Here is a 9,774-nt window from a genome sequence, read left to right on the forward strand (position 1 = left end):
TACACAGGGCAGCGATTTCCACTGGAATTCCAGACGGATGACGCTGCGCAGGACGCCAGGCAGCGGCCCCCAGCCAGGAGCTCTGGGAGCTGCCTTTCCAGGCCACCAAGTGCCCAGCCGCCCCAGAGGGCCCAGGGGTGACCCAAAGGCCACCTTTCCCACCGAGACTGGAGACCGAGGCCGGTGGGTGGGGTGGTGAGCGCTCAGCTCAGGGCCTGTCCAGCCCCTCCCCCTCGCCGCACTCCCCACACACGCATCCCCTGGTCCCCAAGGTACCCCCTCGGAGGGCTCGCACCCGTTACTGTCACCAAGTTCCCGCATTCCTGCTCCAGAGCCGAGGCCGGGTCTGGGGCTCGAGGGCCGCCCAGGCCGCAGGGCAAGGCAGCTGGGAGCACCCCAGCCCAGTGGGCAGGCGGCCCTGTGTCCCGCGGCGCAGGCACCCGAGTGTGATTGAAAGTCCAGAGCCTGTGTCTCACCCCAAAACTATGTCAGCATGAAACACGGAGGAACACGGAGGCGCCGGGCGTGCCCCGTGCCAGCAGGCTCCCCAGGCCGCCAGGACCAGGCCTGGGCCCGAGGGGGGGCGGGGCACCTCAGTGTCTGCCCTGGGCCTCCCAACACTCCATCCTCATCTCACGGCCGTGTCCTCACCCCACAAGTCCTGACAGCCCCCTGCAGCCCCCCAGGTAAGGACAGGTCTCTGCTGTGTGCGGTGGGCGGGGGGCAGTGTTGAGGTGGGGACCTGGGGGGGGGGCAGCAGGTGCGAACAGGGGGCCCACCTTTTTCTGGGGACAAAGCCCCAGTCCCGGAGCCCACCCGACTGTGCAGGGCCCCTTCCGGTGGGAAAATGGGGGCCACACCGAGGGGCTCGGGGCTGGCCGTGGGCCCTACACCTTCTGTTCTGGAAACTCAAGATCAAGGTGAGAAGCTCCAGGTTGGTCTGGAAGCCCGGAGCTGGGGTGGACCAGAGAGGTGACCTGTGCCCTGCACCTGCCCCAGGGCCTGGGGGCTAAGGGTCAGTTTCCCAGCTCGGCCTCCAGCTGCTCTTTCTGCTGCAGCTGTGTCACCGCTGTCCCGGGCTGTGCATTTGGTTCCGGGAGTGAGCCTGCTGTCCCGAGGCCTGCCCGGGGCCATGGGGCTGGACTCTGGGAGGGTGTCCTCACGGGACGCCTCGGCTGGTGTCTCAGGTCCTGGGCTCCAGGCCCTGCTCACTGGGACCTTCCCGAGGGAGCTGTGGCCCCACAGGGCATCGTCCCAGGCGATGGGACTCCGACCTGGGCACAGGGAGCCGTCCTGAGGGAGGGGCCGTGCCCCCAGCACCCAGAGCAGACACAGGGCGGGGAGAAGGCTGGCTCCCTACTCGCAGGTGAAACAACCGAGACGTTAGCCAGTCACACGCAGCTGATTGTAAGGCACCTGTTCCATGGGAGGGACGAGAGGGGAGGGGCTCGGCCAAGGGCGCCGTGGGGCCCGTGCTACGTGAAGGCCGGGTCAGCGATGCTGTGGTCGGGGTTGCAGGTGAAGGCGATGGTGACGGCGTAGCGGGTGCCCCAGTGGACCCTCTCCACGCGGTGCAGGTTCTCGGACCCCGAGGTGAAGAAGGACACGCGGCCTGGGGAGGAGGAGAGAGATGTGACCCCGGCCATGTGTGGCCTCTGCAACCTGCATCCTACCGAACCGGCACCACGACCCAGGCGGCGGGGGGAGGCCCACAGCAACCGGGACTGCCTGCCCCCGGACTGCCTGCCCCCGGACTGCCTGCCCACAAGACTGCCTGCCCCCGGACTGCCTGCCCCGGGACTGCCTGCCCACGGGACAGCCCACGTGGGAGCAGGGCGAGAGGGAGGGAACCCGCAGCATCTGGGGGAGTGGTGGGTGGGCCCTCGGGGCAGGGCAAGGGCACCCCAGGCCCCTTGTCCGGGCACCAGGAGATGTGGCGGGTGTGTGTGTGCTCTGGGGCCACGCTGGGGGGTCTGTGATAACACTGTGGCTTACAGTGGGGCCTCACGATACAGAAGTTCTACTCAAGCATTTATTGGGCTTAAAATGCCCTCCGGGAGCCCCAGGGGGCACTGCACGCTCCCCCCGAGGACCTGGCTTTCCTTCCCGACAGGTCCCAGAGGGAGGGGATGACCCGTGTGCTTAATGCAAGGTCAATGGCAGTGCCGTGTCCCACTGTGGGGGCAGCAGGGCCCTAAGCTCAGTCTCCCTGATACTGTTAGCTGCTGGGCCCTGCTGGGGAGGGTCGGGGCGGAGCACAGGGCGGGTGCAGGGTGCAGGGGGGCCGGGCAGTCGTGGGAGCCACTCGGCCGGGACAGCAGAGCCTGAGGACACGCTGCCTCACCCTCTGACAGATGGGTCCCCCAGGGGTCTCAGCCCAGCAGGCACAGATCCAGGAAAAGCTGGGCACACAGCAGGTGCTCCATAAATGCGGTGCCCGCCCCAGAAAACCCCCCACCCAGGGCCGCCTGCACGTCCCACCTGCTCTGGGCTCCACCGTCTTGTTGGCCCCCTCCTCCATGAACACGAACCGGCCCCCGCCGAAGTCGTCCAGGTAGTCGGAGAGGTACAGCAGCGAGGTGTAGTCGAAGGAGCCATAGGTCACCTGCGGGCGAGGGCGAGGGGCACTGCTGAGCTGAGCCGGCACCCGCTCTTCCCGCGAGGGTGTCAGGCACCAGGCTCTCCCGCTGCCTTGCCTCAGGGGCGCTTTCCTTGCACCCACGTCTGGCCCAGCCTGGGATCCCGCACAGTCACAGCCCGGCCCGTGCCCCCAGGAGTAGCAGGTGCGGGACCCACGGCCAACACGTCGACGCGCAGGGCGAGGGCCGCACAGGGCGAGGGCGGCGACGACAAGAGCTCCTGCGCTTTCTCGGGGGAGGAGCAAAGCTTTTTAAAAACCAGGGTCGCCCGGCCAGTGTGGCTCAGTGGTTGAGCGTCGACCTATGAGCCAGGAGGTGACAGTTTGATCCCCAGTCAGGGCACATGCCTGGGTTGCGGGCTCCATCCCCAGGGTGGGGCGTGCAGGAGGCGGCCGATCCGTGATTCTCATCATGGATGTTTCTCTCTCTCCCTCTCCCTTCCTCTCTGACATCAATAAAAAAAATATAAAAAAATACACACACACGAAAACAACAAGAAGAAGGTAACGTGCATCCCATAGAGAACACGGACGCCTGGGCAGAGCCGAGCGGGGGTGGCCGTGGACAAGCGCCTGGTGCGTGCCCCCCGCCAGCCGCCCGGAGGCCCACCTTGTCCACGTGCGCGTGCCAGTACTCGTCATGGGCCGTGCGGGCCTCCGTGCTGTTGATGCGGGAGAAGAAGGTGGGCTTCGTCAGGTACAGCGAGGACGCGCTGATGCCGAAGGCCTGGGCGATTGCGAGCTGGACCTTCTGCCGCACGTCCCTGCGGGAGGACATGGTCAGCGGAGCCGGTGGCCTCGGAGGGGAGGATTCCCCACGGTCCCGCCGTGCCCACCCGGGGCTGGACTGGAGAAAGGCAGAAGATGGACATGCACACAGCGCCCCGCACCCTTGTCACAGGGCATCGTGTGCGAGACCCGGACCCTGAGGACCAGCCCCTTGGAGGAGTGACACGGCACCAGCCGGCTGGGCAGTGCCACGGGACAGACGGGCAGCGCAGGAGGTGAGCGCCCGTCCCACACCCACAGGTTCCCGGGCAGCGTGGAGGCCTGGACTGAGGGTGAGCTGTGCATGGCCAGGGGCTGGCCTACGGGGACACAGGCACCTCCCTGGCACGTCCAGGGGGCTGGGCTCCAGGCCGCACACCTGCAACCCTGTGCCAGGTCCTAAAATGACATCCCGAGTGGGACGGCTTGAGCACGACCGTGTCCATCATCCCGACCTTTCCACACCACGGGCCGGCCCCCAGCTAAGGACACTCCCGCCCGGCAAGGGCCCTGACTGCGCACAGATGTCTCAGCAGGAACACCGATCTCGCCTGGTGGTGCCGCTCAGTGGGTGAGCGTCAGCCCGGGAACCAGGAGGTCTCGGTTCGATCCCCGCTCAGGGCACATGCCCAGGTCACGGGCTCGGTCCTGTGTGGGTGTGCAGGAGGCAGCCGATCGATGTCTCACTCAGACATCGACGTTCTGTCTCCAGCTCTTGTAGGACCAGGGAGCTGCTCGTGGGGCCGTGACGAGGCTGCGGGCCTGCCTGGCTCTGTGACCCGCCTCGCACTGGCCGCTGCTTCCTGGCCGGGGCCCTGATGGGTCATTGGTGGTCGAGACCATCTACCAGGACCCACAGAGGTGTGCTGCCCTGTGCCACGTGCTCACCAACACACCAGCTGGCTCGAGGGCTGGGATGCTGGGCAGCAGGCGGCCCTGCCTGGCTCCGCCCCCCCTCGCAGCCCGGCCCCTCCACCACGCGGCCCTGGCCCTCCTCACCGGTACACCTGGAAGTCCTCCTCTGAGAAGATGTTCTCCACTTTATCCCCGAAGTACCTGAGGGAGTAAGGAGTGTTAACGCGTGCCACACCGTGAGATTCCGTCTTTCCCCAGGCGGCCCACAGGCCCCTGAGAGCTGCCGGGCCTGCAGGTCGGATCTGTTTGTACAGCGACACCTGAGGATAAAGGGCAGGAAGGGGGCCAGGGGGCCGAGCCCACGGAGGGTGCTGGTCACGGGCCTGCGGGTGTCTGGGCTTCTCCTGGCCCCGAGAGCCGTCAGAATCCCTCAGACCCCACGGAGGCTCACACGGCTCACGGGGAGCCGGACGGCCGAGCCCACGGAGGGTGCTGGTCACGGGGCTGCGGGTGTCTGGCCTTCTCCTGGCCCCGAGAGCCGTCAGAATCCCTCAGACCCCACGGAGGCTCACACGGCTCACGGGGAGCCGGCCGGCCTCACCTCTCTTGCTCGCCCGTGGCCCCGGGCCTGAGCCCTGAGCAGGTCCCAGCTCCCCGAAAGTCCCGATGCTAGACGGCCCCTGAAGCTTGAAGAACAAGGAAGCTGCCTCTGAGAAGGGCCACGCCTTCCGGTCCTTGCCGGCCCGCGTTCCTGCGGCACATGTCACGGTTTACCCAGGACTCAGAGCCGCCGATGCCAGCCTTGCTGGTGTCCCTGCCAAGGAGTGCTCAGACCCCGAGTTCAGGTCGCGCCTAGGGGGCCGCCGCCCCATGGACTCTCACCTGTACAGGTTCACAAAGTGCTTCCCCACAGACAGGGCGCCCGAGTGCAAGTCCAAGATGGACGCCTGCAAGAGACGGCAGAGCAGAGCGTGAGAGGGGAGGGCGGGAGGAGATTAACCAAAGATCTTATATGCATAGGAGAGGCCTGGTGCATGGATTTGTGCACCGGTGGGGTCCCTCGGTCTGGCCTGCAGGGATTGGGCCAAAACCGGCAGTCCGACATCCCCTGAGGGGTCCCGGATTGCGAGCGGGCGCAGGCCAGGCCAAGGGACTCCACTGGTGCATGAATCCATGCACTGGGCCTCTAGTATTATTATATTTAAAATAATTTTACTTGAAATATTAATGTTTATTGTACGTAACATTATTATATTTAAAATCGTTCTTCTTTAAATATATATTCAAAAAAGGTCAGGCAGGTGATCACAGGCATATTCAGACATTCCAGCAAAGTCTGTGGATGAGTCGGCGAGGAGTTTCTACACCGAGACTGGGTCAGGTGCAGGTGGTGCCAGAACTCAGGGGTCAGCAAACCACGCAGAAGGAATCTTCCCGCGCTCCACGCGCCCAGAGGACCCATGTTCAGGAAACCACACGAGAACTCAAGCCAACGAGATCTCAAACGAATGAGATCGCAAGGAAACAAGATTTCAATCTAACGTCCCATGCACTAGGAGGTCCCGTCCGATTCCCGGTCAGGACACATGCCTGGACTGTGGGCTCGATCCCCGTAGGGGGGGTGCAGGAGGCAGTCGAGCAATGTTTCTCTCTCATCGATGTTTCTGTCTCTCTCTCCCTTTCCCTCCCTCTCTCTGACATAAATAAAGACATTTATTAGCCGAAACCGGTTTGGCTCGGTGGATAGAGCGTCGGCCTGCGGACTGAGGGGTCCCGGGTTCGATTCCGGTCAAGGGCATGTGCCTGGGTTGCGGGCACATCCCCAGTGGGGGATGTGCAGGGGGCGGCTGATCGATGTTTCTCTCCCATCGGTGTTTCTGGCTCTCTATCTCTCTCCCTTCCTCTCTGTAAAAAATCAATGAAATATATTTAAAAAAAAAAAAAAAAAAGACATTTATTAAACAAAGGAGCCAAGAGAAAACGGAAGCAGGAATCGCATACAACTCACCCCTCCGTCGGATCCTCCCAGGGACAGCCCCTTCTCCGCTATGCTGCGGGAAAGATCATTTTAGGTCAAACTTGTTAGTCACCTCACCTACGATATGGCTAAGCAAGTGCCACCCCCACAATCAATGCAACACGAACAGGCTGTAAGCACATGGTGAGACCACGGCTCAACTTCCAAAGCTGAGTGAGTGAACGGCGATGTTTTATCATCTGTTGACAACACAGAACACGGCTCTGGAACAAGTGGGCTCCACAGCCGTCTGCTGTGCTGAGTGGCTGCACTGCCCCTAGGGGGTCCCTGTTCTGTCTCCACAGCTGGGGGGCAGCCTCTGGGACCCCCAGGTCAGGGAGTCGAGGCCGCGCGGTGGCCCTGCTGACCTGACAGGACCACCGACCACGAGGAGGCAAGAGCCTCCAGTGCCTTGAGCAGGTGCTTGCAGCGCCCAGCAAGCTGCCCGGAAGGTCAACCCTAAGCCAGTGCCCTCGCCAAAGAGCCCACAGCGTCGTCTGGAACGGGACGGGAGCACCTCCCATCGGGACTCGCTCAGCGTCCAGCTTGTGGCTTGCGGCTTGCGGACGCCAACCATGTTGACCGCAGCCCAAGGGCGAGCCTCCACCCCACCCACCGCTCGCTTCCAAAGACATTCTGTGTCTGAACAGCGCATCGGAAAGTCTAAGCGTGAAAATCCTGTTTTTAAAATTTCAACCAGGAAAAACCCACCTGCTTCTGAGTAAGACTTCCTGCTAGTGGCCGAAGGGCTCATCCCCACCCAGTTCTCGAGGACATGGAGCCAGTACGGAGTGACCCCCTGCTGTGGGCGAACACCCAGCCTCTACGCAGGCAGCACCCGACCCGACCACCCGAACGGGTCAGAACCGCTTTCCGGGGAGGAACCCGCTTCACAGCGGGCAGCAGCCTTTCCTGGAACCCAGACACGCCTACCCTTGTCTTGGGAGCACACAGGAAATTGTAAATGAATTCTCTAAGTCATCCTGTTAGTAGGAATTCTCAGCTCCCCTCCTGCTCCGCGCCCCCAGCCCCAGATTCCTGCTGGCTCGGGACAGAAGCTCGAGGGTGTGAGGGTGCGTCCGTCCTACCTGCGGATCCGCAGGGCCTCGTCCCTGGTGATGACGGCGTCGGTGATGCCGCGGCCACACTTGGTAGGGGAGCAGCCTGGAGAGAGAGGAGCCTGGGTGAGAGGTCAGCCGATAACAAAGCCTGTGGGAGGCCCTCCCGGGGACAATGGGGTTTTGTGGGATGCGGCCCCCAGCGTGAGGAGTCCCTCCTGCTTCTCTCCCCTATGAGAGGAGAGGGCTGGCGAAGGGCTGCCCAGAGGCTGTAACATACACGCCCGCTGTTTTTTTATTGTGGTAAAATACACGTCACAAAACCTGCTGCTTTAGCCGTTTTTACGCGGGTAGTTCAATGGCATAAAGCGCACGCGCATGGTTGTGCAGCCATCACCCCACCCAGCCCCAGAGCTTGGTCATCTTCCCAAACCTGATACCCCTCCCCATTAAACACGAATTCCCCCCCACATTCCAACGGTGTGTAATGTTGATGAAGTATTAAATGGGTGGGAAGCAAACTTCTCTTCAGCTCCAGCCACCGAAAAAGGTCTCCTGAACCCTGGGCCTCGGAGGGAAAGGCCACCTAAGAAGCGCCACCCACAGGGCCCGCGCCTTCCCCGCGCTCAGCGGCACGAATACCCCCGCCCCCCGCCACCCCGCATTGCATTCCGTCCCGTTACACCCCCTTATGTGCAGCCCAACAGCGCCCCCTGGTGGAAGGACCTGGCAATTCCTTGGTTCACGTTCCAAGCCTTGCTCTAAGAGAGAAACTGAATTCTGCCTGTAAAACCCGGCCGCTCAGGCTGCGGCTTTTCAAACGGAGACAGCATCCACGGAGCAGGGGACCGAGCGGGAATGTGCAGCTGCCGGAGGCCCGAGGGCGCGGGTCTCACCGCCTAGGCCCCGCTCCGCCGAGGTCGGCGCTCTCTCCAGGGTGCTGAACCCGCCGGCTCTCGGCCTCGGGGCACCTGCGGACACAACCCGCGGCCCTTAACCAGACCCTGACCTCGCCCTCCTCCTGCCTCTCAGAGCCGAGGGCCCCACGATGGGACCGGCGCCCAGGTGAGGGTAGGGCCTCTGACTGACGTTCCCGATTGCACGTTTCTGCAGCCAATGCCTTTGCTGGTTTCCACGTCCGCAGTCCTCTCGCTCCAATCCTGTGCACCCTCCAGGCAAGCCTCCTCCATCGGGCAGCAGCCACAGCGAGGGGCCTCCGCGAAGCCCTGGCCCCGGCCTCCCAGGTCCTCCAAGGTGACCAACGGGCCTGCCCTGCGCAGGGCCTGAAACACCGGCACTCCCCAGCCCAGGTGTGCGTAACAAACCCGGGGAGGGGCAAAGGTCACCTGCCACCCCCACCCTTTCCACCTGATCCCCACCGTCGCCCTGTAGCAAAAGATACGCATGTTAAACACACCGCATTTCCTGCTAACGCGCCGCCCCTTCCTGGGTCCCCAGGGCGCCACCTACCTTCAAATCGCCGGTGACTGTTATAATCCTCCGAGCAGGGCACCTCAATGAACCTGCCGGGCAGGACCTCACCGCGGCGAGCCAGGACCTCGGTGACCCCGTCATCGCCCCCCGGGCTGCCCCAGAGCAGGAGTGCGGCGAGCGCGGCAGCAGCCCCCAGGACGGCGGCTCTCAGCCACTTCCTCCGCACCTCCCGCGGCGCCCGGGCACTCTTCATGCTGAGGACAGAACGCACACCGTGGCCCCACCGGCACCGGCGTGGGCGGGAAGGCAGACCATGGCGACCAGAGGCACGTCCACCGCGGCTCACAGCCCTGACCTGACCCTACACTAACCGCGGTCAGAGCTACTGTCAATCAACAGAGGACCTGCCAGGGGGTGGAGTGCGGTGGGAATGTGGGGAGTCCGGCGTGGAGCCATCGCCACACACGGGGTTGGGGGTCAGTAAAGGTTTCGGGCGGGGAGCCCTCCTTCCACCCCGTGATCCCCGGCCCAAGCCACCCCGGCTTTGGGCTGCCAGGCTGACTGAGGGTGCCGGAAGGGGCGGGATTCTGCTGGCCCCACCCACCCACACGACAGCCCCGCCCCGCCCCGACAGACCACGCCCTCTTTTGGACGATACTCCCAGGGAAGCCCCGCCTCCATCAGAAGGCCCCGCCCACCTCCAGACAGACCACGCCCACCGGGCAGCCCCCTCCGGCCACGCCCACGGCTCGGCCCGCTGCCGGCGAGCTCTCGCCCTCCCTCCGGGCTGCCAGTACCTGCTCGGGCGCCTGCGTTCGGCCGTCCCGCTGCCTTCGGGCGCCTTGGGCGCCCCCCTCCGCTGAGGCGCCATCGGGCCAGCCCGTCACGGAGCCGGGCCGAACGCGGGAGCCGCCGGAGCCGCCGGAGCCGGGACGAGCGGCGCGAGAGGGAGCGCGAGGCAGGCGCGGCCGGGGACGCGGGGCGACACGCTCGGCCGTCCACTC

At 64.3% G+C, this 9,774-nt stretch overlaps 1 protein-coding gene across 1 annotated transcript; it reads right to left on the bottom strand.

Annotated features, from left to right (window-relative positions):
- Positions 1-1,400: 1,400 nt before the first annotated feature.
- Positions 1,401-9,707, bottom strand: OGFOD3 (2-oxoglutarate and iron dependent oxygenase domain containing 3). The gene is made up of 9 exons (XM_036303560.1): positions 9,568-9,707; positions 8,807-9,024; positions 7,367-7,442; positions 6,270-6,312; positions 5,144-5,208; positions 4,406-4,462; positions 3,249-3,402; positions 2,482-2,605; positions 1,401-1,612 (listed from the first exon to the last, which is right to left on the bottom strand). The coding sequence occupies exons 1-9, from the start codon at positions 9,639-9,641 to the stop codon at positions 1,476-1,478; spliced, it is 948 nt and encodes a 315-aa protein (XP_036159453.1). The 5' UTR covers positions 9,642-9,707; the 3' UTR covers positions 1,401-1,475.
- Between the last annotated feature and the right edge of the window lie 67 nt (positions 9,708-9,774).

The sequence above is a fragment of the Myotis myotis genome, unplaced genomic scaffold, assembly GCF_014108235.1.
Source record: "Myotis myotis isolate mMyoMyo1 unplaced genomic scaffold, mMyoMyo1.p scaffold_m19_p_38, whole genome shotgun sequence".
NCBI lineage: Eukaryota > Metazoa > Chordata > Mammalia > Chiroptera > Vespertilionidae > Myotis > Myotis myotis.